Source organism: Stegastes partitus, unplaced genomic scaffold (assembly GCF_000690725.1).
Source record: "Stegastes partitus isolate 25-593 unplaced genomic scaffold, Stegastes_partitus-1.0.2 Scaffold95, whole genome shotgun sequence".
NCBI classification, from domain to species: Eukaryota; Metazoa; Chordata; class Actinopteri; family Pomacentridae; genus Stegastes; species Stegastes partitus.
The window spans coordinates 50,394-67,137 of record NW_007577826.1 but is presented as its reverse complement, the minus strand read 5'-3'; the positions used below and the strand labels follow the sequence as shown (position 1 = coordinate 67,137).

The window sequence follows — 16,744 nt, the reverse complement described above, 5'->3', positions numbered from 1 at the left end:
GTGTGTGCGGATCGGGAAGTCTGGGCGGCTCTGCTCAGGCTGCTGCCTCTGCGACCCGACCCCGGATAAGCGGGAGAAGATGGATGGATGGATGGTTTGATAATTTAATGTGGCTGCTACTAACAAAGCACTTTCCACGTGTTGCGGTTCTGTCTAGCCTATGTCAGGCTTGGATGGGGATAAAAAGTTAACGGGGGATACTGTCCATCACTGCAGTTTTGGTAATAATAAAGCCATTTCCAATTTGCAGTGTTGTGTAGAGTGCCACATTGTTGAGTGTCTGTCTAAAATACTACTGCACTATAGACGCAGCTGAGGTCATCGAGCTGCAGCTTGTGTTCATGCTTTGACTAGGCACAGCCATCTTTACAACATGCTGTTGTTGTAGTTGACGATGTCAGTACTTTGCTGAGGCACTCCAGACTAGTGTCAGACTGTCTAATGTTTTTAGGCTTTTTAAGAACCACTATTTCTCACGACCTCACTCAGGAACTTGCCACTGCACTTTTTCGGGTTTCCAGCAATACACACAATATTGATGTCAATACATTTTCAGCACCAGTATCATTGAACAAATCACAGCTGCCCAAACTCACACTGTTGTAATGTACACCTTCTTAATTATGGAATTATCCAGTCGGCCAGTCATTGGCAGTAGTGTTTATAATCCTGCAGATACAGAATAGGGTCATTCCGTTTCAAATCATCACAGTTTTAGGACAGTTTTTTCTTGACCATCTGTTTTGCCTGAATTGGTTTCATCATAAACTGTGGATATGTATAAAAGATACTGTGAAGTTTTAGCTTGATACACCAAATATTTACTGAGATAATTAAAGAAAAAAGAGAAACACTGCCTATTGACCTAATTTTTTTCAATCATTTGAAATCAAATATGAAAGAAAGTAAAGCCATCTTGAAGTGTCTCATCTTTAAGGACACATTAACCAAAACATGTGTGATGCAGAGGTCAGCTAGTGATATCTTCTGAACCATGTGCAGTTGAATGTCGCAATAATATAGAACAAAACATAGTATATTGCTTAATATAAATACTTGATCACAGAAATGCAAAACAGTTGTTTTTGTTGAACTTTCAGGACTAATTAAGCAGATATGACAAGCTATACCACAAAAACAAAAATAGTGCTGGATACCAATATTGATGCTTGTCATTATGGCATTAATTATTTTATTCATATTTCAAGTCACCCATAATGAATGCATCGATGGCGTGATGTGAAGTAACAGTGATATTTTCAGGCTTTCATCTTTAATAGTTCCTGAGATATGGTTGTTCAAATATGAAGTGGGTTAACGGGCAGTTGAAAAAATAAAAAGAGTATCTCAGAAGGTATTTGATATATCGTGCCAAACCCTTACCAATATCTTTGCTAATATCCATTTTTATGATTAAAAATTTCAGAGATTGTTGATCAATTTTTGTTCAGAATATTTGATATCTGTTAGAATGACAAAAAACACCACCAGTGGCTGTTCTGTGAGGTTCCCAACATTCTCATTCGGAACTAAAGTTGTTCAGTCTGTGTAAATTCTCAGTCATCCAGGTCATGGTAAACCTAGGAGCTTCAGGAGAAATCCACCGAAATTCTCTTTAAAGTTCCTGAAGATGTTTCACCTCTCATCCAAGAGGCTTCTTCAGTTCTGACTGGGGAGTTTCAGAGTTTTGTAGTCACTCCAGCTCTCATCATTTTCGATGAAACCATAGTTTCATCTGATGTCCCCTCATTCTTCACATGCATTCCCACATCTGAGGCAGTGGAGACTGTCAGAAAATGACTCCTGCAAGACAGGAACGGAACCAGCCAACCTGATCCCCAACCAGATATGTACCCTGCTTGATCTCTGCCTGACAACCACCTATTTCAAATACAATCAAGGTTTTTACAGACCGAAGCATGCCTGTGCCATGGGCTCTCCAGTATCACCCACAGTGGCCAACCTCTTTATGGACTAAGTGGAAAACAGAACACTGAGCTCTTTTAAGGGAACAACTCAAAGCAATTATTTCAGATATGTGGATGACACCAGGGTCAAAATAAAAGCACAAGAAGTAGAAGCCCTTATAATAACCAACTGCCTTTTTTTTTTTATAACCGTGCTGTGCATGTTGAGGAGGATGGAAGCCTTAACATTGAAGTTTACAGAAAACCTACACACACTGACCAATATCTGCTATTCGATTCCCACCACCCATTTTAAAGCACCGGGCTGAGAATGTTCCTTCCAATGCAGAGGGAAAGGAGAATTGGCATACTCAGATTAAGAAAGCACTGAGGAACTGGAACTTTGATGAGAGGTAAAACATCTTCAAAAACCTACAAGAGCACTCCATTTGAAGTTGTTTAAAGAAAAGGGAAACCTGACCCAATGTTATTGTGGGAGTCTGAATAAATTGGTCAGTGTACTCTCAGCAAAACTGCTGGCCTAGCTCCATCAATAATGGAAAAAATCCAGCAGCTGTAGAGTGTTTTTGACTTAAGGATCTCTGTGTAACATTTAAATGGAAAACAAAAAAACAGAAGAAGTTGTTTCACAAATACTTTAGAATCAAAGTGATTTTCACCAGAATGAATGGATTTCCAAATGACTTGCATAAGTACGGAATGCTATATGGAAATGTGGCATCAGAACCACCAGCATCTGCTACCACAGCAAATGAGCCTCATCCCCTTGCTCCCTACACTTTCATTTACAACCAGAAAATTTGTGTACATGATAGCTAATTGATGAAACTTAATTAGTAAGTTTATTTTCACTTAATCTGTTGGTTTTGTTTGAAATTCTTTGGATTTTAAAGTAGAACATAGGACCTGGGAATATACACAGGAGGTGTAGGATCATGTTCTGTTAAAGGACATAACTACCACAGTAATTCTTTAAAGAATAGAATAGAATAAAACTTTATTGATCCCTTCGGTGTACACCTCAGGGAAATTGTTAATGTAGTAGGTAGTTGTTGTCTGCTGTGTTTGTGTCCAAAGATTTGCACATTGCACCTTTAATCATTCGTTTGTTGCAGTTTTAAGTGTCACAAGAAGGTACTCTACAGGAAAAACTTTTTCAAAATCTGTTGCACTATAGATATACTAGTATGTAGTGGCTTGTTTAACCAGCATTTTCTCTTCATCTCTTTCTTTTTGTTTCAGAGTTTGAGGTGATGCATGTGGATGAGTTCATTGATGAGCTTCTTCATGCAGAAAGGATGTGTGACATTATTCTGCCCAGACTCCAGGTACCTTTACGTCCTGTTCATACACACCTCTTGTTTCATAGGTCATTGTCATTGTTTTTTTTTTATTGTGTGCCTAACAGAAGAGACAAGTCCTGGAGGAGGCTGAGATGTTGGACCCACGGGTCAGTGCTTTGGAGGAGGACCTGGATGAAGTAGAAAGCAGTGAGGAAGAGGATGAGGAAGAAGAAAAGGTAGGAAAAATACTATGGATAGAGCTGCACCGATGCTGAATATCTGATCCAAAAATATGCACTCAAAAATCTGACATTTTTTTTCCAATACACTTCTAACATTCATCATCCTTAGAATTAAAAATGCATTATTTTATTGTGAACCGTTTTTAAAACCACAAAAACCCCAAAACAAAACAAAAAAGTTTCTTTAATTAAAAAAAAGAAAGACCATCAATGCACATACAATAGAAACATTAAAGAAAAAAATTTAGAACACCTCAAATCAGCGCCCTGGTAGCTCAGCCGGATAAGACAGCGACCCATGTCCAGGGCTGTAGTCCCCGACACAGCGGCCGTGGTTCCAGTCCAGCCAGCGGCTCATTTGTTGCATGTCCTTCCCCTACGTTTCCCTGTCTCTTCACTATCCTATACAATAAAGGCGAAAAAAGCTCAAAAAAAAAAAAAAAGATTCCTCAAAATTCTGGGACATGTTTATAAAGGTTTAGGTCGCTTACAATAAACTAGTTACCAGTCCTCAAAGTCTGCTTGTATCCAGTTTCAGATACATAGCTCTTTAGGCTCAACAATTACCGATAAACAGCGTTTTTTTCTTCAACCTGCGAGGAACAAAATTATCTGCAAACGCATAATTACATTTTCTTTACTTCTACATTTCTAGCATTGGCAGCCAAGCTCTCTTACAAGTATCGTGTGGTAACATTAAAATCCAGCAGCAGTCTCTCCGTCTGCCTTTTTATGCATCACTGAGTCTGTGACAGGAAACAGCTGTTTGTCTGTTTTTAGGTCAAATAGGTCTAATTTATATAGAAATTAGTATACCCCTTTGTAGTAATAGCTACATGATAAGTCACGCAGGAGGCCAGGAGAGATACCTTGCAAGCTGTGTCAGTTTGTGGAAATAGTTTATCAAAGGACATTTGAATGGCCAGTGTCAAGGAGAAATTGTACAAGACGTTGCCCGGTTTGTTGCAAAAATAACATTTTTCAAAGCTTCTCTTATTTTCTCTTTGTTTTCTGCATTAAATTACTGAGAGTAGTATCGATAAAAGTATCAAAAAGTACTAGTATCGATAAGCACGATCTGCACTGGTATCCGTATTGATCAAATCCAAGCTAGACCCATCCCTCCTCCTGATGGAAAATTAAAAAATCTAATTGTGACACCTCACAAAGATGGAAAAGGATACGTGGAGTTGACCGACCTTCTAAAACACTTTTGAAACACTGTTGCAACAGTAATCAGGAGGTATTAAAACGAACTACAGTATACCACTTGTCAGCAGAACAGCAGTGGCTTTCCTTCGAAAATATTACCATGGACAGTGTGCTACTTGAATAGCTGTGAATAGTAAACTAAGAGTTTTGCTAAACAGCATGAAAGAAAGCCTGGTGGACATAAGATGCATATTTTTGGGCACTTAAGACTTAAGATACTTTTGTTGGGGTCCAGCATGTTTGGTATGAGCCTGGCCAGCATAGTCCCGACAGAGAAGCACAAAGGAGGACAAGGAATATTCCCATGTGATAAAGATTTGTCGACACAGGTGTACACCATACATACATAATTGAATCTTTCATCAAAAATGAAGGTTGAAATAAAAAGTCTTGAAGAAGCAAGTCAGTAATGAAGAGTATACTGACTTTTGTTGGGTTGAGTTCTTGCTGTGGGACCTGTATTTTTAATATAGTAATTTCAAACAGTTTTTACATAAATTTCACATAAGAGCAAATACCCTACTGTTTAATGTAGAAGTAATGCAATTGCTATGGGATCATTCAGTTTAAACCACTTGATATTTAAGTGATATTTCACAGGGGTATTTTCCTGTTGTATGTATGTTTGCACTGTTGTATATACTTGTTTTTTTTAATTATCCAGCACAGAAAGGTCAGTGGCTGCCGAGAGAATGAAGCTCCTAATTACAAAATAAATAGCAGGCACACCACCGCAACATATACTTGTCTTCTATTCATTTCTATAATTAATTTAACTGTAAATAAACCCTCCTGCTGCAGTTTTTTCATAAACAAACAAGTACCACGTGTTATGTCACCCATTCCTGCTCCAACTACAATGATGTAGGGGAAGAAGGTAGGTTCTCATTATTATACTTCAACATAAAGACCACATGTAAGCAACGTGAATTTTGGCCATGCAATGACAATATATCCACCCCTGTGTACACAAGTTTTTGTGTTCTTACAAATGAGTCCACATCACCATTTTGGCATAGCAAAACCAAAGAACCTTGGCTTTCCTAACTTTGCACACATCAGATTGTATTGATGTGAGAGGCCTCAAAAGTTGTGCGAAGCCTTTGAAAAAATTGAAGCTTAAATGGGATATTCTGAGGCTATCTGAGGGAGAACTTTTAGCTCATGAAACTTCAGAAATCAAGACATTATCAACTGTTGAGCAATTGTTGTTTGGCTAGAATTATAATACAACTGTACTCTGTACATGAAAACATGACAAATACTAGTATTGGCAAAACTTCTATTTACTAGTACTTGGAATGTTCTTACATGCTCCATGCACTGCACCATGATACACATACATGTACTACTTTGGCAGCATGTAAGAACATGGCCCAAGTGTTACTAGCCCTTAGAGGTCTTGGCCTGTTTTGGCCGTTTTTGCATTTAGTTTTGTCTTTATATACCACATAAAAAACATGTTTATCATGCCCATGTTTGGTGTCTTTTTGGTTTTTTTTTAGCACAACATTCTCTATATGATCTGACCATTATTTTTTCTCTTTAACCAACTATATCAGCATTTTGGACTCAAAAACACACAAAAAATATAAAATCCGATTTGAAGAAATGTATTGTTTATGACAATAGAAACCACAAACATGCTTAATGAAGCATTTTGAAAGTTGAAAATGTAACCATAGGTTGCAGATGTGAATTTGAAAAAGTAAATTTAATATAAAATCAATTAAATACAAATATATACAATTATATACAGCTATATATGCAGCTATATACAAAGTAGGTTTGGCTTCTTTCAGTTTTTATCTGTGCCACTCCTGAAAATAATTTCTGTCCAAAATGAGGCAGACGGCCACATTGCAGGAGCTGCACTTCCAGGGACTTTCTTTCACAAAAAAAATCGATCACAAAAAATGACGGAGATTTTGAAAAAAACGCGAAGCCCGCAGCGCATATTTCATGTGCTTTTATTTTACACACGTTTTTTGTCATGCATGTTAATAACACCATATCTCCGGTTTTACGTGGTCTATCGACATGAAACAAAAACTGGAAGAGAGTTTAAAGTCTGCACTTTCGAGAGAAGTTGACAGCATCGCTGTCTATATGATAGTTTTCCTGTTGTGACGTCCTGAACATGTCAGATGATTATATCACGCTGGCGTGATGGTGGACCTCTAAGGGTTCAATTGGCATTTTGGTAGGAGGGCGCAAGCCGGGAATATGAGGGCGCAGTGCCCCTGTAACATTACTTAGACAAACCTCTGGCTTTCAATCAGTGCAAAGAAGGGCTTGTTGGTCCATTTAATTCATTGTCTCTTCATTCTTGTATTTCATTTATTTATTTTCTGCAGCCAGAGAGACTGCAGACCCCAGAACCCCACAGACGTGGTTACCGTGACAATGACAGACCTCGTCGATCTCCATCACCACGTTACAGACGCAGTCGCTCACCCAGACGGTTTGTGTTTTACTCGTCCTTTATTTTGCAGATCATAGAGTAATATTTGAAGACAGTGATAAATGTCATCTCTAAATCAAGTAAACACTTTTTCCGCTATTGAGCATATACATTTGTTTTCCAAATAATTTTAAATCAAATTCATTATTTCCTTTTATAGGAGGAGCAGATCTCCAAAGAGGCGAAGGTATGGCTTATTTTGCATTAAATTTAAGCATCTTAAAAATACTGTGCTTGTTGTTGACTCTAATGAGACTGTAAATGGGTTTTAATTTGTGCAAACAGCCTGTCGCCTCGAAGAGATCGCCATCGGAGCAAGAGCCCCCGCCGACACCGCAGCAGGTCCAGAGACAGACGCCACCGCTCCAAATCTCCGGGTAAGTAGAGGGGAAACCAGGAGTTCTCTTAGGTTCTGCTTTGACCTGACTGACAGAACAGTGTGCCTCTGTGGCCAAACAGTGCTAGTGCAATAAGAAATTGCTGTGAATGAAAAAATGACTGTTTTCAGTGTTTGAAAATAAGACTAACTGCTTGTGAAACAGTCTGGTAACAGTAACATGGAACCAAACCAATAGAGAAAGATTCACTTGGTATAGAGCATACAAAAAGAAGGGTCAACGTAAGAATTGTTCCAGGCTAGAGGTCCATGTCAGTGAAAAGTCACTAAGACTAGCATTTACATCCAGAAAAATATCTCAAAGCTGACCTTTCATCTGCTTTACACCAAAACTACATATCCAACAAGACAGTGTGGTGACTGAGTGTGTGAGAGGGCCATTAAATGGCATTACGCTTTATGTAAATTGACTTCAGTTGGTGGATTTACCACCTTATAAGCCCAACTCGATCACTTGTATTGACTGCTACAGCGTTCCTGTTAGAGAGCCCAGCGTCACCAAGTGGACAACCTGATTTTCGGTGGTTTGCTTGATACATAGTTGTGGAAGTTTCTGAAAATGAAACACAAAGGGAATATGAGAATTTCCTTTTTGTAAGTAGGAAACATGACAATGCTGTCAATCACATTTCCAGGTATTGGTAAAAACTACTGTTTTCAAATGCGCAGCACTATTTGTACTTACACATCATAACAAGTACTGCATAAAACACACCACTGGTATGTGATCAACCTGTGAAGCAAAAACTGCTTAACAGGACGCTATTAATCAAAAAATAACTGTAAGTACAGCCCAAAAAAAAAGTTTAGATCATCTCTAACTTCTGCACAGATTAAACAGAATGCTGACACTGGAAACAGTGCTCAAAAAATTCAACTGCGGCAGTTGTGTAAACTGTAACTAAATACATTCATAGTCCACACTGAGACTGATCTGCTGTTTGCTGTTCGTACAGCCCTTGGTCCAGTTAATTTAGTGGGAGGACTAACACAGTTTGTAACGTGGTTAGGAAGCAGGCATCCATTATGTGTTGTAGATGTTGTTTTCCTATTTGTTGAGTATTTAATTTCCTTCAGGTTTGTTTGTGGGTTACGGTTAAGGATGTATTTTTGTGATATTTGCAAGGGCTAAAAGAGCTAAAGTAGCTGATTTGACACAATTTTTTTGTTAATGTTGTTGGATATGTCTTTTTTTTTTTTTACTATTATCAGACATTTACCTAAAGCCATTACCACTCTCAGTCAGTGTACAAAATGAACAGTTCACACTCACACAAACATTCACAATAACACTTTAGTAATAATATATTATTTTATGTTTATTAAATGTTGTGTTTTTTCATTTCACTTTGAAGTAAATATTGGGACTTGTGCAATAGCTACTGTAGACTACATAGAACGTATTAGCTCTGACACTTTACCGTACAGCTACCTTTCTTTATATATAAATGGTTTGATGGTGGGTTTACTGGGTTTTATATATATATATATATATATATATATCGTAATGTAATGTCTATTTTTTAACTCTAATGCGCCAAGCAGAATTTGCGTCCTTAATCTCGGTTTATCCTGAATACAATGACAATAAAGGTTTTCTATCTAACATTACATTAAACCTCTTTATTGGGATTTCGAAAAGTGGGCCTCGTTACCTGCAGTAGATTTGTCAGAAACTATTTTGATCAAACTATAAAAGGAAAAGCTCAGCTTTTTGTGTGAGGCCAAATATTATTGTGAGTGGCCCAGTTTATGTTGCCCACCACTCGTCTAAAGGATCTTCTGGTCATATTTCTTTTTTGCAAGGTTTTTTCTTTTTCTTTCTTCATAATTTTACAAGATTTTTGCAATTAAAAAAAAAAAAAAAAGTATTTATTTTATTATTTATTTTTTAGATTCAACTTAAATTTGCACTCTGGGAGTTCTGTCTTATCTTATTCTAAATCTGTCTGTATCTGTTTAAAATGAATTAACAAAAATAAAAAAATCAACAGTATTTTTATTTATTTTCAAACAATCACTTTACAGCCTTTTACCTGCTTGGTCTTGCATATGTTTTGGCTGTAACAGGATCTACGTGTATAGCAGTGGAGAAAAACTTTTAAAGGGAACAAAACAAAAATGAAATAAATGACAGGAATACTGAGATGGTAATCTGTATCTGTTATCCACATTGATCTTCTAGAGTTATTCTTTACAGTCTACATGATCTTCAAAAACAGTTATTCTTTGGTATGATTCCTTGTTAGATCCAGATCTTTCACATAGTTCATAAAGGGTCCCTGAATTTTTTGTTGTTGTTAATCTTTTCATACACAAGTTATTCTTTCTAGCAGAAGGTTTGACATAATTTGTATTGTTCAGTGTGTGATAGCTGGCTGTGTATTTTTTTCCAGAACAAAGCCATCAACTTTATGTCTTTTGGAAAACTGGGGTTCATCAATATTTGTTCGGTTTTGCTATATTTATGTTCTTTTGGATGTAGACCAAGTAAAAAGAACTGACAGCAACTTTATATTTAGGTGAAAAATTATCCCACAATGAGTAAAATTTAATTTCAAAGCTTATACAGATTTTAATGATTCAAATTAGGGGTTTAACACAGGGAATATAAAAATGTATTTATTATTACACAGGACAGAAATGTCTGAGTAAATATCACTAATAAAAGTTTTGTTGTTGTAAACCAGGTCACCACAGAAGCCACAGACATCGCAGCCACTCAAAGTCCCCAGAGAGGTAAGTGTTACTGCTTCTGGTATTATTTCATTTACAATTGAGCATTGCTTGATATTTTTTGACTATGGCCAAAATGTAAGTTTTGATCGAGTATCAATAAAATATGTTTTTGATACCTTGCTTGTAGGGATACAAGAAAAATATTATTTTCCTTTTTAATAAAAGAAAGTTGCTAAATGCTTTTTTAAAGATCTGGATAAGCTTTACATGAAACTTTCCCAGCAGGTGATTTTGGGTTCAGAGAATTTTAAATATCTAAAACTGGGTGACCTGATGGTTGACTGGTTAAAAAACATAGTACAGGGGCACAAACTCCCTGACTGGCAAGCCCTCGGTTCAGCCAGACCATTGGCTTTATTGTCAGTCCCCTACTCTCTCACATATTTCCTCTCTGTCCAGTGTCTCCACGTCACATAAAATCCACAACAATGTATATGGAAGTATAGTGTGTTATTTCTAACTAGATGTGCATTTTTCCAAATCATTTTGTCATCTTTTCCTCTCATAGGAGTTCAAAAAAGAGTCACAAGAAGAGTCGACGAGGAAATGAGTGATCTCTCTTCATTAAAACGTATTTTGCTTTTTTTAATCTCCAAACTGTCAAAGATTCTGTCCATAAATTTAGTACATTTTTTGTATGGCATGTAATTTTATTTTATTTTTTTGTTTTGTTTACATTGGACCATTGACATGTCTGCAGTATACTTTAAATGTAAAGCTCTGAAGTCTTTCAGCAAAGCAAATGAGGCTTAAATTCAATTCTTTAGTCTCACTCTGTTGGTCAAACCCTCTGACAGACAAAAATCAAATAATACTCCCTGTTTTCAAGTGATTATAGCCATTCCTGGTAACTTTTGCATCTGTGTAACTAGAAAAAATGTGTTTCTCGTAAACAGATTCTGTATGTTGTGTGTTTCACCCTTGGACACAATGTTTATCAAAGAAATAAAGACCCCGATTGATTAGTTGTGTGTTTTTGGAAGCTCTTTTTTTAGGATACTCCCTGGAATTCATTATTATGTTAAAAATACAGCTAAAATATTACAGCTGTGGTGCTCTTTCATGCCGAGCTGAACAAGGAAAAATGTAAATTTTGTCTTTGAGAAAGGACTTAGTTAAACATCAACTGTTCAGAAAGTATTCAGATCCCTTCATTTTTTTCTCACTTTGTGTTGATGATTTATATTTAATGAGCAGAATTGCCTTAGTAACACATAATAGTAACATGTATCAAACGTGGGCTTAATAATTGTGAAATTGAAGAAGTTTAAAACCACTAAAGATCTTCATTGGCAGTGTCTTTCTTGTGAAAGTCTTAATGCTATGGCAACTGGCTGCAATACACTAATAAAAGATTTAAATTAAGTACATCAGTTAAGTAAATCTAAACATTCTAAAGAATAATAAATCCATAAATGTGCAGCATTTAGGAAATTAACTGCGCTTAAACCGTACTGTACCTGCATTTGACAGAAAATGCATTGGACAACTGTAAGTGGCGTTTACTAATGGTCAGTATGACTAGCTAATTAAAACACAGATGAGAAGGAACCATATACAGGTCTTGATTACTTTCAGCATGTGTTTAAAACCTGTGTTCTCAACGACAGAGTATGATCACATGCTGTTTACAAACAGCTGTGACATTTATTGTTTTAGCCTGGTCTGAATTGTTACCAAGAGGCTGCTGAAATGCTACAGAAGCTTTTTGCTTGTACTACTGATGTCTTAAATGAGTGAGGAATACCTGATGGCAGCTGAACAGTGTCAGCATATACCTTTCTTCTGATCCACCTTTGTCCATGGTCATTGTAAATAACTGAGAATCTGTGCCTATACCAAACTTGAATGGTAGTGGAGGGTGTTCAAGCTCTGGTAGGTCTGCGTTCACTTGAATAATGAGGTTACACTGTACACGCTGGCTGATTTAACATGCGGTTCTTTGCGAAACTTGCTAAGGGGGAAACTGTGCTCGGTGTATCACTATGCTAACCACCCTCAGGTGTTTTCTACTGTTAGGATTTGTATGTGTATTTTGTATTGCATTGCTATGGCTTCCACTGGCTGCTCTCAGGGGAACACTCGGGGTGGCAGTGTGAAGGACATGGTTATGATCTGGTTCAAGGGGGTATAACTCATATTTATGGTGTGAAAAGTCTGGGGTTCAAATCCCAGATGTGTACCCATTTGTTCTGAGCTGGCTCAAGTGTCCTCAACAAAGAAAAACATAATACTCATAATACAAGTATGTGAAAATCAGTAGAGCCAGTGGTGTGTGTGGTGAGTACATGTGAGTAATGTCTGTGTACTTGCTGTAAGGTACAAACCAAAGCAAATTAACCAAACCAAACCCAGTCATGTTGTGTCTGTGGAGTAAAGCTGAGAGAAGCAGAGAAAATGATTAGACTACGGCTGTTATTTAAATGTCCCAGGAAGACTCTGGGCACTGCAGATGTTCTTGATCACACCACGACTACCACAAAGACAATTCAATTGTGATTGGATTTATTAGGATACCGAAACCAGTCTTAGGACAATGTGGGCCCCAGTGGACTATTTAACATCATTGTAACTGACTACAGCCAATCCTTGAGATTCAAATGTAATGATATCATCATGGTGGTGTATGTGTTTTAAAGTCTGGAAGGCATTTAGATACACTGAAAGGACAGGTAGGAAATATGGATGAAAAGAGCGCTGAATGAACAGTTAGAAAAGAAGGAATGTAAGAAGGAGTAAGAAATGGAACATGATAGAAAACAAAAACAAGAAATTAGCGTACAGGGGAAATGGAAATGGGAAACCAGTGAAAACATTCGTCCTTCTGTTATACCTGCTTTATTCTGTAGATGGTGACCGGAGGCTGGAGCCCATCCCAGCCAACACTGTGGATGAACTGAAAACATCTGTTAATAACACACCGTGACTTTTAAGTTTGATTCTGATACTTTATACTCCCTCACTTTTTGGGCTGAATGATGTTTCATGATCATTCAATCATTGAATTAAAACTAAAACGGACTCACAGCTGTTCTCAACCAGATTTATACTACTGGAAGTACAAGGGAAAAAAGAACAGAAATGACTGATACTGGTTATTTACTTACAGTTGTGAAATATAGAGAAGCAGATACTCAAAAATTCCAACAAAACAGAGTTTATTAAACAAGTTTGTGCAACTATGCGAGGTGAAACCTCACTTGTGTCAGCACACCTTGACTTTAATTTACCAGGAACAGAATGCCACTGAAAGAAACAAAGAACATGACTCAAGAAAATTCTCTTAAACTCAATTAATGTTACAGTTTTTCAACATTTCTCACAGTTACAGTGCCTATCAAAGTATTTAAGTAAGGTTGCTTTTCAACATTGAATCATACTCAATATAATAGTCAATATATTTTGGTTTCTTTGACATTACTAACAAAGAAAGCCTCTTTTATGTCAAAGTGGAGACTACATTTCTACAAAGTAAAGTTGATACACTGAACATGTAAAACATAAAATAAGTGACTGCGTAAGTATTTATCCCATTCAAGTCAGTATTTAGTGGAAGCAAATGTGGCGCAGCTACAGCATTGAGCCTGTGTGGACAGGTCTCAGTCAGTCGGGCACATCTGGCCACTGTAATCTTACCCCATTCTCTGCTCAAGCTCTATGAGGTTGCACAAGGGATCATGAGGAAACAGCCCATTTCAAGTCCAGCAACAAGTTTTCAGTTAGATTGAGGTCTGGAATCTGTTTTGGCCTCTCCAGAACATTTACCTTGTTGTCTTTAAACCATTTCTGCGTAGCTTTGGCTGTTTGCTTCAGGACTCTGTTTGCTGGAAAACAAATCTTCTCCAAAGTGGCAGTTGTCTTACAGACTGTATCAGGTTTTCCTCCAGAATTTCCCAATTTTCAGCTGCATTTTTAAAATTTTTACCTCTGTCTTTGCAAGACTTTCAGGGACTGCTGCCAAGAAGCATCCCCATATCCTGATGCTACCACCACCATGCGTCATAGTGGGGGAGGTGATGATGTGCAGTGTTTGGTGTCCACCAAGCACAGATTCTTCCAACAAAGGCTTTGTCTTTGCCACGCCATGTAAATTTTTGACAGGAAAGGATCCCAGGCCACAGCAGCTGAATGCACAGTCTCTCCCATCGAAGCTGCTGAAACTTGCAACTCCTTTTGTCGTTCATTGGTGTCTTCGTGGCCTCGCTCACTTGTCTTGTTCTTGCATGGTCACTCAGTTGTTGAGGATGGTCTGCATGTGTTGTACCCTTTTCAGTTTTTAATAATGGGTACTCCAAGGGATTCAGCAACTTCGGAATTTTCCTGTATCCAACTTAGGCTGTTCAACAACCTTGTTTCCAGATCAAAAACAGTGCAAATAAAGCTACGATGTCAAGCTGGGTGAGCTAGCAGCAGTCTACAGTCTGATAGACTCACACAGCAAATTTCTGACTTTAGGAAGTTCTGTTACTCACAACAGCACAACATTCACATCAGCGTAAGAGTTTGCAGATTATTTAACAATTATCTGACAATACATCTTGCTGATTAAGCTAATACAAACTTGTCTGGGACATCTTCGGAATTCCACTTTGCCTTCTTCACCCATTTATTTCCATTCTCAGTCATCCCAGCCAGTTAACTAGCAAAAAGCCCCATGTGATCTGATACACTTGTGTGGAAAAAATATCACATAAAATTAGAAGTCTTCATGAAAAGAAGCAAAATAAGAATACGTGCAAACATTTCTAATATTCTTTGCCATTAAATTTACATCTGACCTATAGAAAATGTGTATTTTAATTTTTTCTTTCTTTTTTTTTTTTTTTTTAAAACAAACCCTATTTATCTATCTCAGACACCAATTTATTGATTTTTTTTAAAACTGGGCTACATATGCTTTCTTATTTGTTGACAAATCTCATATTACATTTACAATTTAAATTGCAAAAGAGTATTATTGTTCTGCTAGGCTCCAGCCCCCCGCAACCCCAGTGAGGATTAAGCGGTGTATAGATAATGGATGGATGGATGGATGTTCTGCTCAGGACATCCACCTTGTTGAAACATTAACACAAAATTAATACATTTTCTATTTTGTGACCTCGTGACTAAAAACCAGTGTGGATATATTCAGCTGCACTGGACAGATGAAACACACCAATTTATTTTCAATTTTAGCCTTTGTAATATTTTTTATGAATTATTATATTCATAAATTATGAATATTCTTCAATAGCTTGCAGGTCATGTGACCCACTGACTCCAAATCAGTGTCAAATTATTCAACTACACTTGACAAATGAGGCACACCCTTTTTTATTACATTTTATCCTTTGTAATAATTTTTATGATTATTTATATTCATAAGTTATGAATATTCTTCAGTAGCTTCCATGTCATGTGACCGCACTGACTTCAAATCAGTGTCAAATTACTCAGCTAGTCTGGACAAAAGAGGCACACCAATTTTTATTCAATTTCAGCTATTTTAATATTTCTGTTGATTACTTATATTCATAAATTACTAATATTTTTTAATAGCTTCTATGCCAAAAACTATGTACAGTTTTATTTTCCACATTTTTTACATTATTTTAAAACATTTGTCCAGACTAGCTGAGTAATTTGACACTAATTTGAAGTCAGTGGGTCACATGACCTGGAAGCGATTGAAGACTATTCATAATTTATGAATATAAACAATCATAAAAAATATTACAAACGCTAAAATTGAAAATAATTTGGTGTGCCTCGTTTGTCCAGACTAGCTGAGTAATTTGACACTGATTTGGAGTCACTGTGTCATATGACCTTGAAGCTATTGAAGAATACTAATAATTTATGAATGTAAATAATCATACAAATTCTTAAAATGGCTAGAATGGAATACAAACTGGTGTGCCTCATTTGTCCAGACTAGCTGAGTAGATTGACACGAATTTGAAGTCAGTGGGTCACATGACCTGGAAGCTATTGAAGAATATTCATAACTTATGAATATAAATAATCATAAAAATTATTACAAAGGATAAAATGTAATAAAAAAAGGGTGTGCCTTATCTGTCAAGTGTAGTTGAATACTTTAACACTGATTTGGAGTCAGTGGGTCACATGACCTAGAAGCTATTGAAGAATATTCATAATTTATGAATATAATAATTCATAAAAAAAATATGCAAAACGCTAAAATTGAAAAAAAATTGGTGTGCCTCATTTGCCCAGACTAGCTGAGTAATTTGACACTAATTTGAAGTCAGTTGGTCACATGACCAGGAATCTATTGAAGAATATTCCAAATTCATGAATATAATAATTCATAACAAATATTATAAAGGCTAAAATTGAAAATAAATTGGTGTGTCTCATCTGTCCAATGCAGTTGAATATATCCACACTGGTTTTTAGTCACTGTCATGTCTCGTACCAGGTGTTAGGTTTTGTTTAGTTTTTTGTCTTGTATTTGTGTTGTCTCGTGGCTT

The 16,744-nt window shown here is 36.8% G+C and overlaps 1 protein-coding gene across 1 annotated transcript in view; it reads left to right on the top strand.

Moving 5' to 3' along the window:
- The window catches only part of prpf38a (pre-mRNA processing factor 38A), a 19,742-nt gene extending 8,512 nt beyond the window's left edge, over positions 1-11,230 (top strand). Inside the window, exons 3-9 of the mRNA XM_008277330.1 lie at positions 3,138-3,256; positions 3,337-3,447; positions 7,023-7,129; positions 7,290-7,316; positions 7,415-7,506; positions 10,217-10,265; positions 10,774-11,230. Of these exons, the coding sequence (XP_008275552.1) occupies positions 3,138-3,256; positions 3,337-3,447; positions 7,023-7,129; positions 7,290-7,316; positions 7,415-7,506; positions 10,217-10,265; positions 10,774-10,819 (551 nt within the window). The 3' untranslated portion in view covers positions 10,820-11,230. The remainder of the gene's footprint in view (positions 1-3,137; positions 3,257-3,336; positions 3,448-7,022; positions 7,130-7,289; positions 7,317-7,414; positions 7,507-10,216; positions 10,266-10,773) is intronic.
- The last annotated feature ends 5,514 nt before the right edge of the window (positions 11,231-16,744 follow it).